Source organism: Phymastichus coffea, unplaced genomic scaffold, assembly GCF_024137745.1.
Source record: "Phymastichus coffea isolate CEN01 unplaced genomic scaffold, Cenicafe_Pcof_1.1 PCOF00019, whole genome shotgun sequence".
NCBI classification, from domain to species: Eukaryota; Metazoa; Arthropoda; class Insecta; order Hymenoptera; family Eulophidae; genus Phymastichus; species Phymastichus coffea.
In genome coordinates this window covers 103,707-129,984 of record NW_026706830.1, presented here as the reverse complement: position 1 = coordinate 129,984, position 26,278 = coordinate 103,707, and the positions used below count along the sequence as shown (strand labels likewise).

Sequence of the window (26,278 nt, the reverse complement as noted above, 5' to 3'; positions counted from 1 at the left end):
CTCACTATAGGCGGGTGATTCGTCGCCTCGGCTCCGTCGGTGGTAGGGGTATCGTCGTCATCTCGCCGTCGGGTTTCATGTTCTGATAAGGTGTTCTCCTGTCCATAATAGCGTTTGAGGTCTTTGGCGTAAACTAATTCCTTGACTTCTTCCTGTTGGTTGGCAAGGCGGTATGAATTGACTCCGAGTACCTTAATGATCACGTAAGGACTCACGAATTTCAGCGCTAGCTTTGAGGAAATACCCAGTGTCGCACTGGATAGTATGCGGTTTCTTTTCCATACCCAGTCCCCTTTCTTGAATCCCGAAGCCCTATGCTTGGCGTTATAATATTTCGCCTGTCTAAAGGATTCGTTAGAGGCGATCTCTCGGGCTTCCTGAATAACGAATCGGTTATTCTTCATGTGTTCATTCCATTGCTCTATTCGGAACAAGTCTTCCTCTCGGGCCGCAAGATCGTCCCTTTGTCTACGGAGGGTATTCGGGGCTTCCGGCTGTCTTCCATAATTGAGCATAGCAGGGCTGGTGCCCGTGGAGCTGTGGATAGCAGTGTTCAATGCGAATGCGAGTTCAGGTAAGACTCGGTCCCACTCTTTACAATTCCCATGCAGGTACGAGGTAATCATCGTTTTCAGAGTTCTATTAACTCTTTCGCTAGGATTGGCTTGTGGGGTATAGGTCGGCGTAAAGGTCCGATTTATCCCCTGTACCCTCAGGTATTCGTCTACAAGCTAGTTACGGAATTCAGTGCCATTATCGGACAGAAATACTTTAGGTGCGCTAAAGCGCAGGGTTACTCGTTCCCGAAGTTCCTTTACAAGCGTCTTACTGTTAGCACCACGTATAGGTATACATTCGACCCATCTTGTAAATAAGTCGACGATCACTAATATGTATTCGTGCCCTCGAGAGCTCCTTGGAAACGGTCCGGCAATGTCGCCCGTCAAAACTTGCGAAGGCATGGACAACATCCGATCCTTCATGAGTCCGCACGGCAGTCGCTGTTCAACCTTACACTGCTGACAGATCTGTAACTTTCGGACGTACCTTCCAACATCCGCGTACATGCGTGGCTAATAGTAGAACTAGGCGATGCGGGCGAAGGTTTTCTCACGTCCCAAATGTCCGGCGGTCTCAATGTCGTGGTTCTCGGACAGAACCGCCTTTCGGTCTTCCGATGGCAAGACAAGCTTCCAGGTATCCTCGTACCCGTACTCATCTTGGTAATCACTATTTGGCTTTTGGTGGTACATCATCCTGCCAATTACCTTCCAATCTGGGTAGTCCTCCGGATTGGCTTCGACGCGTTGGAACTGTTCCGAGTACCAGGCGTCGTCTCTTTCTTTAGGCTGGTCTATCGCTCTGACCTCAGCCTTCACGGGCTCGAACGCGCGTGATAACGCATCGGGCAATATATTGTCAGGCCCCTTTCGATACTCTATCTCGAAAGTATGGCCTTGGAGTTCCAAGGCCCATCGGGCTAGACGTCCTATAGAGTTTTTTAAATTATACAGCCATTTCAGACTGTTGCGGTCCGTTACGACTTTGATTCGGTACGCTTCTATATATGGGCGGAACTTCTGTATAGCCAATATGCCTGCCAGCCATTCGCGCTCCGTGGCAGAGTAGTTCTGCTCCGCCGGGTTAAGGACTTTACTAGCGTACTCAATGATTCGGTCTTCATCTTTTACTCTTTGAATCAGGATGACGCCGATTCCCGTAGCGCTAGCGTCTGTATCCAACACATACAGTCCGTCGGGTTCAGGTAATCCGAGGCACGGTGCGGATATCATGAGTACCTTAAGTTTGGCGAAAGCTTGTTCTTGATCTGGTCCCCGCACATATTCGAACTTTTTCCCCGTTAATTTCGTTAACGGTTGAGCGTGTGTAGCGAAATCACTCAAGAAGCGGCGATACCATGAAGCAACCCCCAGGAAAGTACGCAGCTGTCGTACGTTTCCTGGTCGGGGGTACTCCACGATAGAGCGCACCTTTTTTGGGTCGGGTCTGATACCCTTTCGGTTAATCAGCAAACCTAGATATTTAGCCTCCGGCTTGCAGAAGACGCTTTTTTCTCGATTAATCGAGAGTCCGGATCGGCTTAACCTATCCAACAGGTTCTAAGATGCCGCAGGTGATCTTCGAATTTGGACGACACTACGATGATATCGTCCAAATAGGCGAAGGCGAAATCTCCAAGCTCAGGTCCGATCACGCTATCTATCAACTGTTGGAAGGTGGCGCCGGCGTACGAGAGACCGAATGGCATTCGTACGAACTGGAAGTGTCCCAATCCGGCAGTGGCGGATCATGGGGAGGGCTTGGTGGTGCTGTAGCACCGGGCCCCAGGGATCGGGGGGCCCCGAACTCCACTTGAATTGAAAAAAAAAATCAGCCAAATCAAATTTTAAATTCGATTAAAAAATTCCACGAAAAAATCCGTTTTTTGATGATTTCCAGTAAAAATTGATTTCGATGAACTTTAAAATAAAAAAGTTTCGTGCAAAATACATTGTTTTCAAATCAATACTATTTATTTTATTCGTCTATTATTCTGTTTTGAACTAAATCATAACTCTCGGATAAACGTATAGACTTTTTCTATTGAACACACTTTTTCATTACTAGATTAATTTGCAAAAGTAAAAACAAATTGAACCGATTTGAGACAACTTTAACTTTTACTTGAATTTACTTATTTGAGTAATATGAATTTAAAGTATTAAATGTTTCGCGGGTCAAAACAATCAAGCATCGCGGCGAGATTCTTACACTCCGTTGTTTTGCTTGCCTTTGGAGATGTGTCGATTCGCGGAAAACCCGAGCACGCTTCAACGGGCTAAAAGCTGAAAAAAGCTATACACACTGCATACACAGCAGCACGCTGCACCTAACTGTGGTTATCTTGCTTTTTCTAATTTTAAAGTGTTTCTTTTAATTCGCGTTTTTTTATAGCAAGTCAGAGCGACAAATCTATTATATTTCATTCCGCGAGTACACCTCGTTTACGTTTATTAATAAGTAAGGGGAGTGAGTTTGAGTTTTTCGTTGAACGTGTGGTGCTTGTTTTTCGAACAAAATGCCGAGCAGACAGTATTTAAGTGGCAATAAGAAAAGACAACTTGCGAAAGAAAGAGATGAAAAAATACGCAAACTTCCCAAATTGACAACATTTTTTTCTCCACGTGCGTCGACATTAGAAGAAAATGACACTTCACAGAAAAATAATGAGAACGAGAACGATGATACTATTTGTGACAAATATGAGGCAGTTGATAAGATTGACCAAGGTGATCCTAATGATGAAATTCAGGATAAAGAAATTAAAGCTGAACCTACTCAAAATGATCACTCAGTGCACGAAGACAATAATTCAACGCTACAGATTAATGTAGCAGGTAAAATTGAGTTTGATTAGTTTTTGTTTTGCAAATTTCGTACGGTGTTTGTGCTTTTAAATGGCGGCATTTTTTTCACTAGATTTATACTGTATGAAATATTCACCGAGTGTTTCTATTTTCATTTCAAAAAATTAGTCCGATATTGTGATTTGTATTATTTGTTGACAAAAGTTATTTTATTTTAGATACAATTGCTATCCATCAAGATCCAGCTTTATGGACACTTAAATTGAATCAAAACAATTTTGAACGCGAAAAGTACTTGGATAAAGGATGCAAGTTTTTTCAAAACAAAAACGATAGTTTCATCAAATCGGTGAGAATTTTCGCTAATCAGAAAAGATATTTTTCGGCTAAATATTTTCAACGTCAATTAACAAATGGCGAAACATGTGATAGAAAATGGCTTTTATACTCTCCATCTTTGGGCACGGTTTTTTGTTTTTTCTGCAAATTATTTTCCAATCAACAAGGAAATACTTTTGTAACGAATGGATTTTCCAAATGGAACAAAACTGAAGAAGGCATTCATTCGCATGAAAATAGCAAGGAACATAATAACTGTATGTTATTATACTTGGATTACAATTTGGCTAACGCTCGCATCGATAAAAAAACCATTGCCCTTATAGAAGCTGACACAAAATATTGGACTCAAATATTAAAGCGCATTGTAGCAGTAATCCATTTCTTAGCTGAACGAGGATTGCCATTTCGTGGTAAGAATGAAGTCTTTGGTTCTCCAAACAATGGAAACTACCTCGGAATTTTGGAGCTAATAGCTGAGTTTGATTCGACATTGAAAGCACATATTGACACATACGCGCACAAAGGTCGAGGTACGGTGTCTTACTTATCAAAAACAATATGTGAAGAATTTATAAACTTGATGGCTGAGCAGGTAGTACAACACATCAAAAATGAAATTAGTCAAGCCAAGTACTGGGGTCTCGTTATTGATTCAACGCCTGACATTGCGCATGTTGACCAATTCTCCGTTGTTTTTCGTTACTATTTGAACGAGCATGTGTATGAGCGATTTTTTTGCTTTTTGCAAGTAGGCAGCCACAAAGGTATAGATATGAAAAATGCCATTTTAAAACTGCTATGAAGTATGAAAAAGCTTGAAAACGCTATAATGGCAGTGTTATGGAACAAGATATTGAACAGATTTAATGCTACGAGTTAGTACTTGCAAAAAATCAATGTAGATCTTGTATCTGCAAATGCAATGCTGTTATCTCTGATCGTTTTTGTTTCAGATTTGCGTGATGAATTTCCAACAATTGAGGCTGAAGCAAAAGCTCTGAGTGAATCAGTAAACCAAGATTACACAGACGCAAGCAAAAGGCGAATAACACGCAAGTTGGCTGACAAGGATACGCAATCCGAAACTTCAAACGGCTCTGAAAAATTTAGAATTGAAACATTTTATGTTATTTTTGATAGATTAGTCACAGAATTGAAAAAGCGAAGTGAAGCATATAGTTTTATCACAAATTTGTTTGGATTTTTAACTCAGTTGATGAGTATTGATGGCGCAGAATTAGAGAGAAAAGCGAGAGAACTTATAGAAGTGTATCCAGATGATCTAGACGAAGACTTACTAATAGAATTAAGGCAATTTGTACCGCGTGTCAGAACACAAACTGCCGGATTTTTCTCGAATCGCACGTGCGAAAATATCAGAACAAATGATAACACGATCTGTCCTTTATTAGTCCTGAATTGGATAGCTGAAAATGGTATGGTACCAATTTTCCCAAATGTGTACGTTGCGTATAAACTACTCGTGACTATTCCTATAGCCAACTGCGAAACTGAGCGATCGTTTTCTGTGTTAAAGCGAATAAAAGATTTGCACAGATCCACTATGCTTCATGACAGACTATCGGCACTGGCTGTTCTCACCATTGAAAAGGAACTACTTAGATCACTTAATTTCGATAAATTAATTGAAGAGTTTGCAAAATCAAGAAGTAGAAGAAAGGCCTTTTAATTAATTTTTTTTTTTTGTGTAATGTACATAAAAATGATTATATTTTGTTATGTAATACTAATAAAATGGATGCATTGTTTTTACGTATTATGCGATTAGTTTATTTTTTCCTGCCTGAAAGCTTTTTTAGCTTAAATCAGCCGCCTTAAATGGGCCCCGCCGGAATTTTAGCACCAGGCCCCGGAAGGTTTTAATCCGCCACTGCAATCCGGGCACGGTAAAGGCAGTGATGGGTCGAGATTCGGGTTTGAGTGGTATCTGGTGATATGCGCTACTAAGATCGAGCATGGAGATATAACACGCGTTTCACAAATGTCTCAATATATCCTGCATGAATGGTAAGGGGTACGTGTTTGGCTCGGTGACCTTGTTGACCTTTCGAAAGTCTATACAAAATCGATACGAGCCATCCTTCTTGCGTATCATAACCACCGGGCTCGACCACCCGCTATTTGCCAGCTCAATCACCCTTTGGGCTAACATTTCCCTTACTAATCTATGCATTTCTTGCTCGACCTTGTGTGACACTGGATAGTAGCGCTGCTTAATCGGTTTCGTATCACCGACTCGAATCTCGTGCTCAATTCCTGCCGCACATTCCAGTCCCGCGGGGGTCTGCGATAAGGCATCGCTGATGGTCTTCTGCAATATTGCCTGTTGAGAGACTGTTACCTCGGCTAGTCCGATAATAGCTAACCTCGGACCAGCCTCTAAACTAGCTACCTCTAGTTTCATCTTAGTTTGTGATTTCTTGAGCAATAACGTATCATCATCAAGATCAAGAACCGCCATAAACAATCTAACAGAATTTACTCCTAGAGTACATTCATCGACAAGGGTTGGGAGTATAGCTACCCTCGTCGGCATCGTGATATCACCTACGGTGAACGGCAACATTGCGTGACCGACGATTGTCAATTTTCGTCCATCTGGCAGTCCTGCCGTACCCGCGTGGGAGGTATCCAACCTGATGCCCAACGCCGACACTATTTACAGAGCATTACTACCCATTGCTGTGGTGGAAGCTCCCGGATAATAGAGAGCCCTTATTTGGAAGTCTCCTATTTTCATCGGTAGCCACCAGCGCGTTTCCTGTTCCGGGGAATATAGCGAAACTGATTCAGCGGCTCAACAGCCTTGCTCTTGGCATACCATAGCGCTAGCTACTGTGCTCTCGCGTGGAGAAATGACATGTTCGGACTATCGGAGGTCCTTTGGGAGTGTACCTTAACGGTTTATCTGCCGTCACCAGCGCCTCCGAGTGCGTGGGCAATTCACTCTTCACCACCTCGGCCGGTCTATGGTCCTGAGCTTTAATATCGTCGATACCCCCTTTCTCCGTGTTTACTTTACCGACGTTCTCATCATTAGCACAACTATAAAAATTTTCGCTCTCATCGCACATCGTTACTACCGGTACTTTGTGCTGACGAGGGCTACGAGGTTTCATTTACGGGGTTCGTTTCAAGGGACGAAGAAGTAGGGTCAACCCCTCCTAACCACTTCTTTCCTCGTTTCCCTTATTACATTGGGGACAGTACTTTTTATTGTATGTCAGCAATCCACTTTCAATGCACTTGAGTGGTTTGGAGAAATCTCTTTCCCACTTTCAAGGAGCTTTTTGCTTCTTAACGCGGTCTTCCGAGGTTGAGTTTACATTAACAAAATTGTGCTTCATCCCTCCTGATATTTCTTTGAGGGATAATAGCACTTAGTTCAGTAGATCAACTGGCTGAGCTTTCTTTTCGCTATCAACCGCTTCGATGTTCTGACCAGATGTCGCCCCCGATGGCGTCGGTGTATAGACAACCTGGTGCGTTACTTTTTCTAGCACTTTCTCCATACGATCTAACCGATCACTAATTTCTGGCTTATCGTTGGATATTGCTGCTACCTTGCTCTTACGGCCCTTTCTTCCATCGGTGTGAGGGTAGTATGGTAACTCCGGGTATAGAGTCGATTGGGGGTCAGGTATCATCCATTCCACCTTTCTTTGGTTTCTGCGCCGCTGTAGCTAACGTATTCAGAACACGTATGGAATTTAGTTCTGCTCTACGTACTTGGCTCTGAATGTTGATGAGGAAGTTAGCGTGTAACAGATCCAGTTGGCGTTCATACGCCATCGGTGGATTCAGTCGTCTTATCAGGCCCATCATGTTGATAATGTATACGTTGACCGGTTCATCTGGGCCTTAATATCGACTTTGCACTTTCCTCATCAGTCGCTGTTGCTGTTGCACGTTGGTTCCAAACTAATCCCATGCGTCTCCTTCAAATTCAGCGTAGGAGAGTCACTCTTCCTTCATCATCTCGTACCAGGTAAGGGTAGGACCGACGAGCAGCTCTGATACTGACAAGAGCATTTCATCCTCTGTGAGTCCGGCACCGTTCCTCAAATTGTCTAGCCTGGATAGGAAGGTGTCCACACTCGCGTTACCCTCTCCGGGAAACTTCAGTTTCCATCCCAGGACAATACGACCAACATCCCTTGTAGTCGACCAAGGGTTTGTTGTCTGTTGGGATGACCACGTGCTCGGCGTATGGTTATTCATTTTAGCATTAACTCCATTAAGTTGATGCTGTCCACCCTCTCCGAAAGGGAGCGTCCGGCGGGCGGTCCTGCCGGTGGCCCCCGTGGGCCTCTGTCCGGGTCCAGCTGGAGTGCTCTGAGATAAGCGTGTGTCATAATGGTAGGTGAAGATATCCTGACATGCAACGCTCCTGCGCGTGTTTTCTTGTTCCCGTAATTCACTTGAATGATTCGCATCATCTTGCTGTGCATTCCTGTTTTCGGAATTTTCCAATATGCTTATTCTTGCGGATAAATCATAAGTTGGCTCTTAACATTGCTGCAATTACTGTATATCTTGTCTAACATCTTGGTTAGACTTGATACATTACTCTTAGCGAGTCTAGCAGCTCGAGCTTCTTTTCGTTCTCTCGGGACCAGAAAATGAGGTCCTGAATCATTACAGCGAATGCAGGCGGAAGTTGAAACTGGCTGCTATCATTAGCCGTTATTGTAATATTTTTATTTCTATTACTGTTTCTGCCATTGTCTATTACATCTGTAACATTTATCGCTGTTTCTTGTACCCGCGATATGACTTCTGCACTTTGCATCAACTGGGTTAACGGGTGCTCTTCTTCCTCTTCAGATGCTGTATGTTCAGCGCAGATGAACGTAATCAGCTCTGAGCGTAGGGCTGCCCTTACTGGGTTGCTGTTTTGGTTGCCAACTTCGACGAAATCTGCTGCAGAGTAGTCGCCTAGTAACCAATTTTGCAATCGCCCATTTTGCTTTAGCTCCAATTACTCGAGATACTCTTTAATTCCTTCGTCTTGGAGCGACAATACCCAGTTTTCAACTTCCTTTTGAGTTTCTTCCATTTTAATTTATTTGTTATATCGCGCTTTGTTATACTATTGCCGCGATTAATTTTATTAATGGATTATACACTTTCTTAAAGAACGATACGAGTACAAGTGCTATAATCAATGTATCGTAAAGAAGAATTTAGATTTTACTAGCCGAAAAACTCTTTTACTCGCTATTGTGCAATACAATAATCCTGCATATCAGGCGCACTAACTGTTTATTAGCGCGTCTGTGCTGGTTAGTTTCTAAATTAATATAGCGAGCATAACTTGCGCAAGTTAGCAATACTTGAAAGATATAACTACATTGACATCAAAACGAAAGAAAACATTTGAATTGTGTTTATTTTGTTTTCAATGTTGCCGGTGTTAGTATTTTCTCAGGGCCAACGGATACAATGTTGTTATTCTTCGACAACTTTCAAAACTTATTGGTGATTACGAGGCGATTTATGAAGAGTCGTTCGGTCGCACTCGCACGCGCTTATACCGAATGTTTACAAACTATCGTCGCGGCAGGCCTTCGCGAGTTAGATTTTAGATTACTTTGTTTACTATGTGGCATGCGTTCAAAGTGTGCACAATAACACTTTGATTGCCACCTGGGTCGTTGGTTGACTGAGCGTAAGGTCAATGTCTAATAGAATCGGCATTTTGAAGAATCATAAACGCTGCAGGTTCTTTTACGTTGGGCGCCATGTAACGAGGTACGAATTCCGTTTTATTTCTTTGCCTCGCGCGCGGCGAGATAGAAATATTCAAGTTTTGCTAACCGGAGAGCAAGAGGGGACAGGAATCAGTCAACCAACTTACTACTAATGACAACAGTAAATTATCGTTTCAATTAAACATGGACTAGTTTATTTTCAATAAACTCTACAATACGCTTGGCCCGCGTGTTTATGTTTATACGGTGCGCGTGACAATATCATGCATCATCAGTTCGTCCACAATCCTTTGTTCGCGACATTCGTTTTCATGCACGCTACCGTTTTTCTCATAATCGCCAATACAAGAGAAGACCATTCAAGCGCGGTCGTTTATCAAAAATCGCGACGCAAAGCTGGCCAGCTTACCCTATTTGAATGGTGCACTGTCAGAAGGGAGCAGGTTATTATTGTCTCTGATGTCTCAGGTTGCCGTCTCTATTACGATAGAGTGTTTAATTTAGCGGGTGGAGGGGTTCCACAACCTCGTGGTTTGCCTTCGATGACGATGACACCACTCACTCCGAACGATAACAACTGTTACGTCTTACGACGCATCCCTTTTGTAACAAATGCACATTCGTAAAAGTCAAAGCTGCTAAACTATTCGCACGTCAGCAAAAAGCTGACGAAACGCGAGGTAAATGACACTCCGAAATAAAGTCACCGAACGCAAGAATTTATATTCAGCAAAAACAAAATGTCAACCATATCGCAACACTGAGCTGAAAAGAGCTGTAAAAGATATAAAAAGAAATGAGCAAAATTACTTACAGTAGTTGATCAATAGTCCGTCAGTCAGTCAATAAGTACCTGTAAGACTCAACTCCGTACACACCGGTCCGACAATTGGTGATTACTTTACTCAATAAACTCGCGACTGTTACAAAGTAATATCGTGCAAGTATTATTCAACGACCTATCCAATACAATTCAACAAGCAGTTAGAGCCTGCTACATTTCTATCAACAATTAAAAACTACGATTATCAAGGTAGTGCAATTATCATACATACATATTTAGATTTCCACATACATTTACTATAAGTGAGACATATCTAACCACTAGTCAACATATTGGAACGTCTCATTCATTAGCTATTCGTAGTTGATGCACGAGACGTAACACAACAACGGCAATTATCTATTTACTCGCTTCCGCACTCTTTTAAAAATGTTCGTGTTTGACTCTGGCTCCTCTGCGCTTCTTGATGCTCGGATAGCTAATCCTCGACTACTTTTACTTTCACGTGCGTTCCGTCCCGTATCGTACCGAGTTCCTGTTTTCCGCTTTTCCCAGCCGGTAGGTGCTGCCATCGTAGGCAGCCGCGTGATCGAGACGGTAGCGCAAACAAGACGTTTACCGTCACAACTCATAATAATCATAAACCCTTACACTTCACAATGAATATAAGTAAAATGCAATGGTATGGAATAGGGCGTCATAGATTATCCTGAGCACTTCCGTTATCATTATTCTCGATAATTTGTAAAAGATAAAGGTTAAATACTTGGTTTTTTTTGTATAAATTTTGTAAGTGAAGGTCCTATCTAATATTGCTATCAAAAGTTACACCTAGATACTTTATGTAGTCTTGTCTATGAATTATTTTAACTTGTATAGAAATATTCAAGTTTTTGTGTATGCTATTAAAGTTATTTCCAAATTGAAGATATGCTGATTTATAAATGTTTAATGATAATCTACTTAAGGCTAACGAGTCACCTACTTTTTGTAATTGATGATTTATCTTTCTTTTAACTTATATCCAACTCCTACCAGATGCGATGACTGCTATATCATCTGCAAAAGATATGATAGAATTTTCTGACATATTCGAAAGAATATCATTAATGTAAAGTAGGAAAAGCAGGGGTCCTAGGATCGTTCTTTGTGGTACTCCCATGTATATTGTTTCAGGTTTACTAACGTACTTATTTACTTTCACAATTTTTTTTCTGTTGGTTAGGTAACTTTTTCCTCATATTCCGTAGTAGTATAATTTATTGAGCAATATAGTGTGATCTACTGCATCAAAAGCTTTAGTTAAGTCAAAACAGGTGATAATGATAGGATCTCCTTGATCGAGTTGATTGTATATTATATTTGTTATGTGGTAGAGTGCATCTTTTGTACTTTTATTGTTCTGAAAACCATATTGTTCGTTAGAAATTAGATTGCAATCATTTACAAAACTAGTTATTTTTTTGTGTATTAGTTTTTCAAAAACTTTAACTATGCTTGATATAAAAGATATAGGCCTGTAATTTGTTGGTAAATGTTTTTCTTTGGCTTTATGAATGGGAATTATCTCCGCTTTTTTAAGTGCATCTGGCTATTTTTCTTTGTTTATGCTAGTGTTTATTACGTGGACCAGGAGTGCTGAGATAAAACTTGTTAAAGTTTTAAGTACTTTTGAATTTATTCCGTCAACACCATCTTTTTTGTTTTTTATTTTATAGATTATTTCTTGTATTTCGTATATATTTGTTGTCTTAAAAAATATAGTTTTGTTGTTCATCTCTGGCATTTCTATGTTTTGTTGATGGGTGTATTAATTTTACTACTTAAGTCTTTTCCCACGTTGCAGAAGAATTTGTTTATTTTATCGGCTATTTTTTGTGTGTCTGTCATTTTAATATTGTTCTCAGTATTGAAATCGATATTATTAGTTTTTTTTACTATTTTTCCCTAATATGTTGTATGGTATTCTTCATAGATTTCGAGGGTTGTTGGTATTGAGGTTAATTTTTATTCTGTCAAAGTTTTCTTTTGCTTTATTAATTACCTGGCATAACGTTTTAACATATTTCGTATAATTTTATTTTTTTACTAGATTATTGGGATCTTTTTTTCAGATGTCATAGAGTTTTACTTTTGTTTTACATGAATGAATGATTGCCTTAGTTATCCAGGCATTTCTCGGTTGATTACTATTATGATTATTTTTAGTACTGTGATTTGCTGCATTTATATATAATTGAATGTTTCTTATTAGTTTCGTGATAGCTTGGTTAGAATCTGCTATAGTTATTATTTCTGACTAATTCGTTGTTTTTGCAAAATGTATTAATTTGTGGAAATTTATTTTTGGATTGTTATTAATCTGCTTTATATGTTTTTTAATGGAATATAATGTCATTAAAATTGGATAATGATCATTAAAAGGTATATTAAGTAGGTAAGTATTGTATTTAATATTTTCTAGTTTTATGAATAAATTGTCTATACATGAGCCCTTACTATTATCATCTATAGAAGGTCGAGTTATGGAGTTGTATCCTGGGCAGTAACCATTTTCTAGTAAAAGTTGTAGAAATTCTTGGTCTAGTAATTCATGACTTAGTGTGTCACAATTAACATCGCCAACTAATATAACATTTTTCTTATTTTTATGTATCAGCAAAAGGTTTTTTATACTCGCTAGAAATTCTGTTTTGTGTATGTTGTGTGATCTGTAGATAGCTAATAATACTAGTTCTTTATTATTTTCAAGCTTAATTGTAGTATTTACAATTTTTAGCTTATTGATTTGTATGGTTTCAGTATTTTCTGTAATTTCATTGTTTATGTAGACTACAACACCATCTGATTTATTCAATTTACTATTATTATAGTTGTAATGTGGTACATTACAAGGCCTTTCCTGAGTGCTGCATTATTTGCAACACCTCAGAAAGGCCATCCCCGTCCCTTGCCGCTCCGTAATCGGTTGAATAAAATAAAAATAAACGCGCCCTACATAAAACAATTACCCTTTTTTATGTCCGAACACCCACACCGGAGATATGGGCAAAACAAATTCGACAAACGCGATCCGACGGACACTCAAAGAGCAGAGAGAAAAAAGGAGCGCACCACGGAAAAAGAGAGCGCATGCACACACTCCCGACCACGTGTTGCCGACCGGCGAAAGAAAAATGGAAAACTTGACTGGGAAATGCAACGGAAATGCATGTTGATGACACATGCAGATCGGTTACACTCCCAGACACCAACACCAACACTCACGAGGCACTGACACTCCTGGGGCGAGCAGAAAATCGCCGATGAAGTAGCAGCCGGCAATCAGCTGTGTCGGGCTGCCGAACACCATCGGCAACACCCTGAGCGCCACACACAAGTACAACAGCAACCACACACAAACACCCGGGAGAACGTCACTGAACCGACACGGGAGCGCCCCAGGAGGTGCTCCAACAACCGCCACAAGAACACGAGACGTACGCGCTAGAAACTGAGCGGCCATCTTGAAGCGCCGAGACAGACTGAGAGCGAGCGAGCGAGACAGAGCGAGCGAAGTAGACTAAGCAAGAGCGAGCGAGACAGACTGAGACAGAGCGAGCGAGACAGAGCGAGCGAAATAGACTAAACAAGAGCGAACAAGAGGGCGCTACAAATGAAACGACGTATATTATATACGTATTCATGACAAATTAAAATTAAAATTATAATTGAAAAAGAATGAGCATGGAATAGATACCGAATTGTAAAATTCGCATGCGACCGACACCCCTATTATGATAGCGAGCGACAACTACCTCATTAGATTTAAATAATAAATTAACTGACCGAATTCAAACCTCTGACAAAATTCGCTAGTGACGTCACGACCAATGAGCAAATTAGAATAAAATTTGATTTCCGTCCGGATAGATAAATAGATAAGAGTAGGGGTAGATCTTTTCCGACAACTAATGATAGCTACCTTAGTGGAGGGTGAGAGAGGGTAAATAACGACGAAAGTAGGAGAGTTAAGGAGGGCGCTGTATCCTTCTAATTTACATACGGACCAATGATAAAATATTCGGAGGGCGCTACCGATATCCGAATTAGCATACCGACCAATAATAACATTTCTTCTCGGAAAGAGGAGAAGAAAAGCGATCTTTGACCGCGAAAAGCCGATTCTCGTCCATTTTGCCACTGGATCTATAGCTAGAAGGAGCTTCTATCAGCTAATCTCGTGCAGAATTATTTGCGCTATACGCTTTCCATTTTTTTTTGCCAATTTTGTTCGCCAAAACCGCAAGGAAAGATCGTAAGTAGGCAAAGTGCCACTCACTTTTATTAATCGCGGAGTACGGGAATTAATCTCTCAGTGCCGTGGGTCGTCGCGACGCATAGATCCGTCGACGCCGGTGCTTATCGAATCGCGCTGACATGTCCGCCATTCCGTAGATCTAAAGTGAGTGTTAGGTTTATACGAATCAAAGGCCGTGGTTGAGTTATTCGCGCTGACCTTCCGTTAATGGAATTTATTTCGAATGTCAAACTAACCGAATAAAATTACTGTGCTATGTTAATTGTATTGACCTTTCGCCAATTCGTAAACCGAGTGTGAGCGTTAAGATCAAACAAAAGAAAGTTTGTGATTTACGATTCGCGCTGACCTTTCGCTAATAATTTATTGCGAACGTAGGTTTAGCCGAATATAGAATTGCCGTGCTTATTTAATTGTATTGACCTTTCCGCCATTTCGTAAACCGAGTGTGAGCGTTAAGATCAAACAAAAGAAAGTTCGTGATTTAGGATTCGCGCTGACCTTTCGCTAATAATTTATTACGAGAGTAGAATTAGCCGAATAAGATAACCGTACTTATTTAATTGTGCTGACCTTTCCGCCATTTCGTAAACCGAGCGTGAGCGGTAAGATCAGACAAGAAAAATTCGTGATTGAGTTGTTTGCGCTGACCTTTCCACCATCTTTGTTAATCAAAGACCGACCGGAAAATTGTTAACATTTCGATTAATTTGTACCCTTGCTATTTTATGGTTATTCAGAGTTTTACCGACCCTATTCACTTCGACCTCTTATTTGTGAATTACTAGATACGTCAATAAAGTGATTAAATATTTTTATATAAAATTTACTGTGTTATCCTACCTCGATTGCATGCTAGTGATTTTCAGCCGCGAGCGGTTATATACGGGTATCACTAATTCGCTATATTTTCGGGTCCCACGATAGGTAATATACGCGCGAATTCGAACGAACTCACGACTTGAATTAAGGAGCCATCATCTAAGCTGCCGGCATACCATAATCAAGGAGACGTAGAAAGTGGAGAGTTGGACACCAACGCCTGAATCGAGGATATCACGCGTATTCCCCGTCTGCCCACCCTGCGCAGTCGCCGTTAAGCAGATCAGGATTAGCGACAACCTTACTGGCCTTATCCCCGACGATCGCCGTAATTAGCCGACGGTCTGGCGCCCTAAATAATCGGGGGTAGAGCCACAAACAGGCCTTGTGGCGGAAGAAACTCGGAGCGCGGTTAAAACCCCCGAAATTCCCCGCCACATAGTGCATAACATAACCATTTATATTGAAATACTGATAATACTCAAAATTTCATGATTCTGTGCATACTATAATATTCGGTTTTTTTTCTAAGCTATTAATGAAAGTTAATAGTTTATTGTAATGAGCATTTAAGCTACATATATTTACACCAAGTATTACACCATTTTCTATTTTTAACAATTTATTTAGAGTGGCTGTGCTGTTGGCATTTATTTCGTTTGTCATAATTACATTGTTGGACTCCATTATTTCTTTTTGATTATTTTATTGTTACCTGTTGAACTTGGTGTAGACAAGAGGCGATTGTCGCACTGCTGTTAATTCTGAATCGCATATTCGTTACCTCGCGTTGTGAATTATTGCGATCTACTTTACCAAAAAATCTTTGATAATTAGGTTGCATTGTCGATCTTTATTAGTAGTTGTTGAGAAATAAGGTTCGCTTACATGTTACCTGTAATCGCGCGATGGAGACGCACCGTTATAATATAAGTGTATGCACATGTGAGAGTATGAGTGTACATGTGTATACTACACAGAGTGTATGAAAGAAAAGTAGTATGTACAGCGCTGCCGCGTGCAACGGTAAGCTAAGAGTGCTCTGACATGCTCAAATTGTAAAATAGTTTATTTAACTTTTCATCTACTTTATTAATAAACATAACTTTTATACTAAACATGCCTTATTTCAGTTTACTTATAATTTAATATGGTAGCAGAGCCGGGAAATAAGATAAAAAAATGATAAATTTTTTGGCCAAGTATTACTTTTAAATGTTTGCTTAACCAAATCAAAAATAAAAAAATATAGTGAAAAAGTGTGTGCAATAAGAAATTGTTTAAGAAAAGCAAAAAACCGCATGAAAATTGATTGATCTTAACAAGATGGAAATGGTTTTCTAAAAAGCACATAGTTGATTACGTAAGTATAGTAAGTTAGTAAGTAAAAAAGTATAGTATAGTAAGACCGCAAGGCAAGTTTTGAGGTTAAGCACAAGTTAAATGGATGAGCACATGGTTAATGTGAAAAATAAATGTCCACAATTTTCCGGAGTTTGTTAAATAAAATAAAATAAAAGAAGAAGAAGAAAAAGGAAGTAAAAACTTAATTAAAAATCAAGAACATTATGAAAGTGAAAAATAGGTATTGCAGAAATAAATTACTTAAGAAAAATTTTTTTTTTAATTTAAAGAAAGTGTAATAGCGTCAGCCGTCCTTGGCTGATAATCCTTTCCCGCTATCACTAAATTCTTTAAGGTGGAGGTAAGGGAGGCGGTGTATCGCTCCCAGCAAGGCAGAAGAGGAAAGACGGTCGCAATAAACATTCAAACCTTTTACCAACCAAATACGTTTATTATAAAATCGCTACCTTGAGCGATGGTGAATAAAACAATCTATCAAACCTTAACCTAATACACAATAACTTCTTACCACTAAATGAGATGACCGGCACGTGAGCTCCTTGCCATTTCACAACCGACTCGATACAAAATAAAGAAAGAAAACTTATTTACTAATTCAGCTGTGCCGGCCCCCGAGAGCCTGGCACAGCGCACAAGTCGCGAATAGCCAAAAAGGGTTAAAACCGATTAAGGAAGAGAAACGAGAGGAGAGAGTATGACATGTTAATTGGTGAAGTCCTCTGGGCTGGCGAGTTGATCGTCTCTCTGCCGGCCGGTGACCTCCTTCGATATGGCGTGACTAGTGGACAAAGGGCCGCTCTCGAGGAAACTTTTCTGTGCGTTAGCTGGTATGCTCTCGCTTGCAGGGTCAATTCCTTAATGTTCGCGAGAAGCGACGCAATAGTGCGTGAGAGACTGCTTCTTACGCCCTCCCCACTCACTTGTCTAATCAGCGGCACGCAGCACCGCCAAGCGTGGCCAGTGTCGCGCGCCTAGCCGCACTATAGTTGCACTATAACAACTCTCTCTCTCTCTCTCTCTCTCTCTCTCTCGATGACTAACGAGAGCGCATGTTGTTGCTCTCTCTTTCTTTCTTGACGAAGAGGGAAACCGATGCTGAAACAAAAGACTGGCATCAGACACGAAACATACGTGCGCCAGATGCCCGCCATGAGCCCTTGCCGATGTCGGAGAGAGAGTGAAGGGACGCACGGTGTAGACCATGACCATCCTACACCGTTACAAAAGTTTTGATTTTGAAAAGTGAAATATATAAAAATAGAATAAAAACAGAAGATATGGCTACACATACAAAAATTGATAATGTATCAATTCCGATTTTTTATGTTATAAAATTTGATAATTGGAAATTCCGAATAGAAAATATTCTTGAATATAAAGAATGTTTAGAACCCACAAAAAGAGAGAGAATCGCTATAGGAGATGATAAAGAAGATGAAAAAGTTAGATCTGAGCAGAAGCAATTTTTATTAGTGCAATTTCAGATAAACAAATTGAATATGTCAAAAATTGTAAAACGGTACGTGACATGATGCAGAAGCTGGAACAAATGTATACGAAGAAATCGACGACCTTACAAATATTAAATAGAAACAAGCTTGAAGAGATTAAATTGAGAGACTACGGTGAAGTAGAAGAAGTTTTTGTAGAATTTGAAAGAACATCTAACGAATTAAAAAAAGCTGGAGCAACTTTGACGGATGTAACAAAAATGAGGTATCTAATAAAAGCATAACCACAAGAATATATTTATATTGGAGACTATAGATTTAGTCCCCAAAGAAGACAGAAATTTCGATTTAGTGAAAACAAAAATTCAAGAATAAAGCTTAAAAAAAATTAAAATAAAACAAATGTAAGTACATTTAATGCTAAAACAAAAGAAGCATGTCTCAGGCGTGGAAAAGTTGGACATTTCATCAAGGATTGTTGGTATTCACCGTAGAATCAAGGGTGAGGAGAACAGTCATCGAGAGGACACCGAGGATCAGGAAGAGGCTATGGCAGAGGAACAGCGCACAGAAGTCGACGTCGACAATCAGTTCAACAGTAAACAAGAAACGAGCAACGAAATGAAGTTTGGGCAACACAAGTTGTGAAAGTAAATGTGAAACAGTTGAGTGAAAGTAAAAATAAAAATCCTAATTTAATTCAGTGGTTATTAGATAGTGGGTGTACGCACCATATAGTGAAGGATGAAAAATATTTGTATAATTGCAAAAATTTAACAAATCCTGTAAATGTAATTTTACCCGATGATAATATGTTAAAAGCAACAAAATTGGATGTATAAAAACTAGTTTTAGAATGCGTTTTGGTATAAAAGAAATTGTATTACAAAATGTATTTCATGTACAACATATGAAAAGAACTTTGTTAAGTTTATTGAAAATAACTAATAACAATACAATTGTAGCCAAATATGAATTTGCGAAAGTTTATAATAAGAGTAGAAATTCAATTGCAGTTGCAATAAAGATTGATGGGTTATATCATTTGAAAAGCCTTTGTAAAAATATAAATGAAAATAAAAATGTTTTTGTAATATGACTAAAATTACAGAAAAAGAAAAATGGCATAGAGACTTAGGTCATATAAATTTTAAATATTTAAATAAATTGGTAGATGAAAAATTAGATAATGGTTTACCAGATAAATTAGAAAAAGAATACATGAATTGTTCAAATTGCTTGCAAAGTAAAAATACAATTTTACCATTCAAAAATAAGAGAAATCATGCAAATGAAATTTTCGATTTAGTACACAAGGATCTGAATGAACGCAGCCCAACTGGCAGAGAGGCTCGAGGGATAAGAATACCTGCGCCGTTATCTAGCCTCGACGATGGTAACGAGGGGTGCCTTGCCAGGACCTCCTGGCAGTCTTTGGTTGTAGCTACTGTAATACTCCTGCTGTGATTTTTCCTCGCTAACACTCGCACGTAAAAATCGAGGAAAACTTTGTAAGAAAATAGCGGCGAAACACTGTACAAAATAATTGGCGGTACTACACAAGTAACAGCTGAGGCTTAACTGAAAACATTTAAACTCTCGCGCGCCCCTCTCTCTCTTAGTCGTTCGCTCTAGCATCGCGAGTGTACCGAATCGCGAACGGATCGATTTGAATTAACTACCGTTGCAGTTTCTATTTAAATTAAAAAAAAATAGATTATAAAGGTCATTTTCTATATGCGGCTTTCATGAAATAGGCAAGAATGATTTATATACGAGGTCTGTCCGGAAAGTATCGGGCTTATCTTTATATTTTCGTGCTAGCGTTATTCTTTATCATCTAGTGGGTGGCATCCTTCAAAGTAATCCCCACTTGATTAAATAACACGGTTCCATCGATGTTTCCACTTTTCAAAACAGTCCTGGAACTCGCTTTTAGGGATAGCCTTAAGTACAGTCGTCGCATTGTTTTCAACCGTTGTTTTGTCATCGAATCGGTGTTCTTTGAGTGGTTTTTTTAGTTTTGGAAACAGCCAAAAGTCACAAGGGGCTATGTCGGGACTGTATAGAGGTTGTCGAAGCAATGCGATATTGTGTTTGCTCAAAAACTGCTGCACAAGATTGGATGAATGCGCTGGCGCATTATCGTGATGGAGAAGCCAGTCACCACTTTCCCAAAAGTGCGGCCGTTTTCTTCTTACTGCATCACGCAAACGTTGCAAAATTTGAACGCAGTATTCTTTATTGATTGTCTGACCTGTTGGTGCATATTCGTGATGTACAATACCTTCACAATAAAAAAAAACAATCAACATTGACTTAACACTGCTCCGACTTTGACGTGCTTTTTTTGGTCTTGGCGATTCAGAAAGCTTCCACTGTGAAGATTGTTGTTTTGTTTCAGGATCATAACCATAAACCCATGATTCATCACCTGTAATAACTTTTCTAAGCACATTATCATCATTATTGACCATTTCCAGATTATCCAGAGCGATTTCTAAGCGAATGTTCTTCTGCTCTGCTGTGAGCAATTTTGGGATGAATTTCGCACACACGCGTTTAATTCCTAAATTTTCGGTTAAAATTTCTGAAATGATAGTGTTTAGTATCCCAAGGTCTTCTTCTAGTTCTCGCACAGTCATACGACGATCTTGTTGGGTTGCAAGTCGCACCCGCTCAATATTATCTGCGGTTTTTGTCGTCGAAGATCGGCCGGAACGAAAATCACTATCGACAGAAGTGCGACCATCCTTAAACCGTTTATACCACTCTTTTATTCGTGTTTTGTTTATACATTCGCTTCCGAAGGCCTTTTGCATCATTTCAATAGTTTCCAAACTCGTTTTTTCGAGTTAAAAGTAAAATTTGATGCAAATTCGTTGATCTTGTTTTTCAGTCATTTTTGACAATATCAAAATCCAACGAACACGAAAATGGCACTGTAAACAAAGACACGCTGCGCATGAACTATACGTGCGACAGGTGCCAGTAAGTAACAAATAGGTTCGTAAGGCTTTACTGTTGACGTTTTTGTCCGGTAGAGGTCGCTCGAACACTATGGCGCGAAGATATAAACGTAGGCCTGATACTTTCCGGACAGACCTCGTAGAGTATAAAATGCGAAATGCAATAAACAGTATAAAAATTCTCACAAAAGATAAGATAGATATTAAAAACGACATAAAAATTTTTAACTAAGATCATCATTGAAAATCGTAAGTAATTAGCCATAATAAGAACAGAAATTTAAATTTATAGATTATTAGGATTGACGTGCCGTGACAAGGAAGATGTTCTACACTGCACTTGCAGGTTACTGTTACAAGCAAGAAGTAAAGAAATCTTTTATTTTTTTATTTCTCAAAGAGAGTGCAAAGAAAAAATTCTAATTCAGAAATATTTATCTAATTCAAAATATCACAAACATGAGGTTGCTCGTTGCTGATCATCAAAGTTATAGTGTGAATCGATACTTTACATAGTTTACAAAATCCGCGATGTACACGTCACGATACATGAAGTGGTTAGGCCGCCACACTAATAACTTTTAAAGAAGGTTATGGGGAACAGCTAAGCAACGAACAATGCTATTTTACAAACAACGTAATCAGTTAATACAAATTTCTAATATCGGAATATACAGGGTGACCCATTTTAATCGCTACACCTGAATTTTTCGAATTCCAAGACAGATAGGAAAAAATGGTTCAGACAAAAGTTGTAGGGGACGAAAGGGGCCAAACAATGGTTCTATCAAATTTGACCTTGAACTTGACCTTCAAGGTTATTTCAAGGTCAAGTGGTTTTTTTGAATAGGAACACCTATTTTTGACCCCGGATTCGGAAAGAGCGGAAAATTTCACGTTTAAAACCATATTGAGACATTTTATTCACGGTCATTTCAAGGTCAAATCAATGTCAAACTCCGAAAAATCCATTTTAAGTCGTTTTTCCACGAGTCACAGGCTTAAGTGGTTCAAATTGATCGTTGATTTAAAACGGAAACCCATAACCCAAAACTTTCACATCCTAGTAAACAAAAATCGAACTTGCACATCCGAACCCCATTCTCTTCATAGCCTCACATGCTAAACTGTTACACCAGACATCTCCCAGTCCCACACATCTCTATCCCATGTATGATGTTTGTTTAACGGAAACTTCATGATCATTGAAGCTTCTGTTGTAAATGTATCAACTTTACGTTTAGCGCTACCCAGAAACAACGATGTGGACGTAGTAAGGACTGTTTCCTCTGGGGTGCTTGAGTGAGTCCCCGTGTCTCTCACACTATTCAGGGTAATTAATTAAAGTGAGTCCCTTCGCCTCTCACTGTTCGGGGTGCTTGATTTAAGTGAGTCCCCGTGCCTCTCACTGTTCAGGGTGCTTGATTTAAGTGAGTCCCCGCGCCTCTCACTGTTCGGGGTGCTTGATTTAAGTGAGTCCCTTCGCCTCTCACTTATGTGTTTATCGAGCCTCGAAGCAAATGTTCGAAATTACGACCATTTGCTTCCAGGCACATAGTCAAACGTCTTTGGAAGTGTTGAACGGTGTTTAGCAAAGTTTGCCTTGGAATGGCATCGCAAGTTCGACGAATTCTGTCCATCATGTCTAATCTTGTGGTGGGCCTTTCTACAAAAACGGCATTTTTTAAGTACCCCCATAAGTAAAAATCTGGTGATGTAAGCTCGGGTGAGCAAGCAGGCCATTCAACCGGACCACCTCGACCAATCCATCTGTTACCGTACTGATTATTCAAAAAAGTCCTGACAATTCGAGCGAAATGTGGTGATGCGCCGTCCTGCTGGAGCCACATTCTCCGTTGCGTTTCTAAGTCAACATCATCCATCAATACAGGTATTGATGGAATATAATATCTTATATATAATAGTTAATATCTCTTATTAGCGTTAAATACGTGTGTTGATTAACATTTTCTTCGAAAAAGTAAGGGCCAATCAAATATCCATTAATAATCCCACACCATACCATAATACTCCAACGTCTTTGATGGTTTACAGTTCTGACCCAATGAGGATTAACATCAGACCAGTAATGACAATTATGTCTATTCAATTCCCCATCACTTTGAAATTTTGCCTCATCAGAAAAAAGAACAAAATTAAAAAAGTCTGGATCATTTTCTATCATTTGTAAAGCCCATTGGCAAAACACAATACGCTGTTGAAAATGAGCAAACTGTAGCTCTTGGACCAGAGTAATATGATATGCATGATGTCTAAGCACCTTCATAATTCTTAAAAATGTACTTTTTGGAATACCGATTTCCCTTTCGACTCGACGAGCGCTTATCTGTGGGTCAAGATGAATTATTGCTAGAATATTCACAACCCGATTATCATTTTGATCATATTGATGGCGCCCACGTTGACGAACCATGTGTCCACCACGAGCTCTTTGAGTTAAACGTCTGATAGCCATAGCTTCGAGGTGTCGTCTGTCTTGATAGCGTTCAGCATAAATTCTTGCCGCAGCACGATAATTATTTCGGCTTTCTCCTAAAGCCAACGTCATGTCAACGATCTCGTTGGACGCGTAGTCAGCTATTTCAGAGGCAGCTATTAATTATTATTAAATTTGAATAGTGAAATGGTATAAAAAATAATAATATTTATTGTTTCGAAAGTTATGACTATTCTTTTTAAACAATCACATTATTTACAGCTCATATCTTCAATTTTCTCATAACTTTCGAAAAAACAAATAAAGATACAACATTTTTTTTTTTACAAAAAGCATCAAATTAGTTTTTTATAAAATTTACAATTAATAAAGTGTGACAAACGTTTTTCTTTTTTAGTCGCAACCACATACAGGCGAATATTATAATTATTAATATTTTTGATACCATTTTACTATTTAAATTTAATAGTAATTAATGGCTGGCTCTTAAATGGTTGACTATCAGCCTAAAAAGATTATTGACACGACGTTACTTTTAGGAGAAAGCTGAAGTAATTATCGTGGTGCGACAATCGGAAATCAGTATTTTAAGGTAGGGGCGAAGGGACTCACTTAAATCAAGCACGCCGTACAGTGTGAGGCGAAGGGACTTACTTTAATTAAGTGATGTAACTAAATCTACGATCAGTTTGAACCACTTAAGCCTGTGACTCGTGGAAAAACGACTTAAAATGGATTTTTCGGAGTTTGACCTTGATTTGACCTTGAAATGACCGTGAAAAAATGTCTCAATATGGTTTTGAACGTGAAATTTTCCGCTCTTTCCGAATCCGGGGTCAAAAATAGGTGTTCCTATTCAAAAAAACCACTTGACCTTGAAATAACCTTGAATGTTAAGTTCAAGGTCAAATTTGTTAGGACCATTGTTTGGCCCCCTTCGTCCCCTACAACTTTTGTCTGAACCATTTTTTCCTATCTGTCTTGGAATTCGAAAAATCCAGGTGTAGCGATTAAAATGGGTCACTCTGTATATCGTACTATTGATTACACATACGCTCGAAATATGATTCTCATTTACTGGAGTTTATCTTGGTAATTTGGATTATATTTTTACGTAAAAATGAAAGATTATTAAAAAGAATTATTTACTGTGATTTGATTAATTGCAGTAAATAGTTGATAATTAACCTGTTAACCGGGGAAATCCCTTTCTAATTACGCAACATATAACGGGCGCGTCCTTTTCCACTAAGACGTGTATGAATGACGTATTACCATAGTAGTAATAAAATATACGTCCCGCCCGTTCCAGGGCGCAATATAAATATCGAGGACGTATTCATATGTCCTACCCGTATCCGATATTGTTTACTTTTGACGTATTTATACGTTCCGCTCGGTTAACAGGTTAATAAAGAAAAAACCATTTTTGTTTTTTATATAAATACAAGAGTACTTACATTAGTTACTATTGAAGCTCTATTTTTAATCAACGTTTCGGTAAACTGCCTATATTGATAGCTTGTTGGAAGTTTTTGTAAAGCTCGAATGAGTTTTCCATATAAAATACTTAGTGAACGACGAGGGTTCTTATCGATATGGAGTCCAGTTAAGGTGGTTGTCTGTGAATCAAGAGAAATAATGCTAGATCAGTAAGACTATAAGATCCATCATTTCAATTTTTAAATTTAAATGAATAATTCTCAAAAAATATTAGTATATATTTGTAGGCTGATGAAAGAAAATGAAAAAATCTATAATATACATCTCCTAAAAAGTACAAACATTTTATATTCCTTCTATTTTAAGACTAAATATTCTCCGTTCGTTTATAATAGTACATATGCGAGTTATTTTCAAAAGTAACGTGGCAAATTCTAAAATGTATGATCATGAGAATTGAAATAAGCAATAACCGCTTAGAAAATTTGTATGCAATTTTACAATTTTATATCTTTGACAGTTAATGGTTATTCGGCTATTTAGATTCTTTGTGGGTTGTTATGACAATCAAATAAAACTAAAGTTCTCACAAAAATGATACCAAGATCATGATAAACCAATCCAAAAAGTCAAAAATGGTATGGATAATTAATTTGAGTTTTACGCAAAATAAATGCAACGTGAGCACCGCTGAAATTCACTTGATTTTTCTCGTGGCATGTCAAACTCTTTGATCATCGCGGGTAGCACCTCCGAATCTAAAATACCTGGATTATGATACACCAGCTCGTAAACGCGTGGACGAACTTAGCAATAGACAACAATTCGAGCACTAATCATTGGTTAAAGAAATAAATGATGAGTGAGTGTTGTTCCAACATAATATAGCTTGTGCTTACACATGTACTAACTTATGCGAGTTTCTTCATTGCCGAACAAAAGGCTAAACATTTATATAGTTAGTATACTAAAATATAACTATAGCAACATACATCTGCATCATTAGATTAGCAATGGCAGTCTGAAACAATTCCATTCAGTAAAGTTAATATAAAATTAATCACCGGTAGCTTAGTAACTGTGCTATTTGACATTGAAATTAACATTTTACTTCTAATAATATATAATAGGTTATTCTGTAATGACAGATCACCGAATACACCAAAGGGAAATATAAGAATTGCACACAATTAATGATCAAAAAATATTGTCTAACAAATATTGTTTAAAATATATTTAGA

The 26,278-nt window shown here is 38.8% G+C and overlaps 1 protein-coding gene across 1 annotated transcript in view; it reads right to left on the bottom strand.

The window, feature by feature from the left end:
- The window catches only part of LOC131675334 (probable NADH dehydrogenase [ubiquinone] 1 alpha subcomplex subunit 5), a gene marked incomplete at its 5' end in the record, with an annotated part of 103,987 nt that overhangs the window by 73,201 nt on the left and 4,508 nt on the right, over nt 1-26,278 (bottom strand). The window contains one exon of the mRNA XM_058954265.1: nt 25,055-25,216. Within this exon, the coding sequence (XP_058810248.1) occupies nt 25,055-25,216 (162 nt within the window). The remainder of the gene's footprint in view (nt 1-25,054; nt 25,217-26,278) is intronic.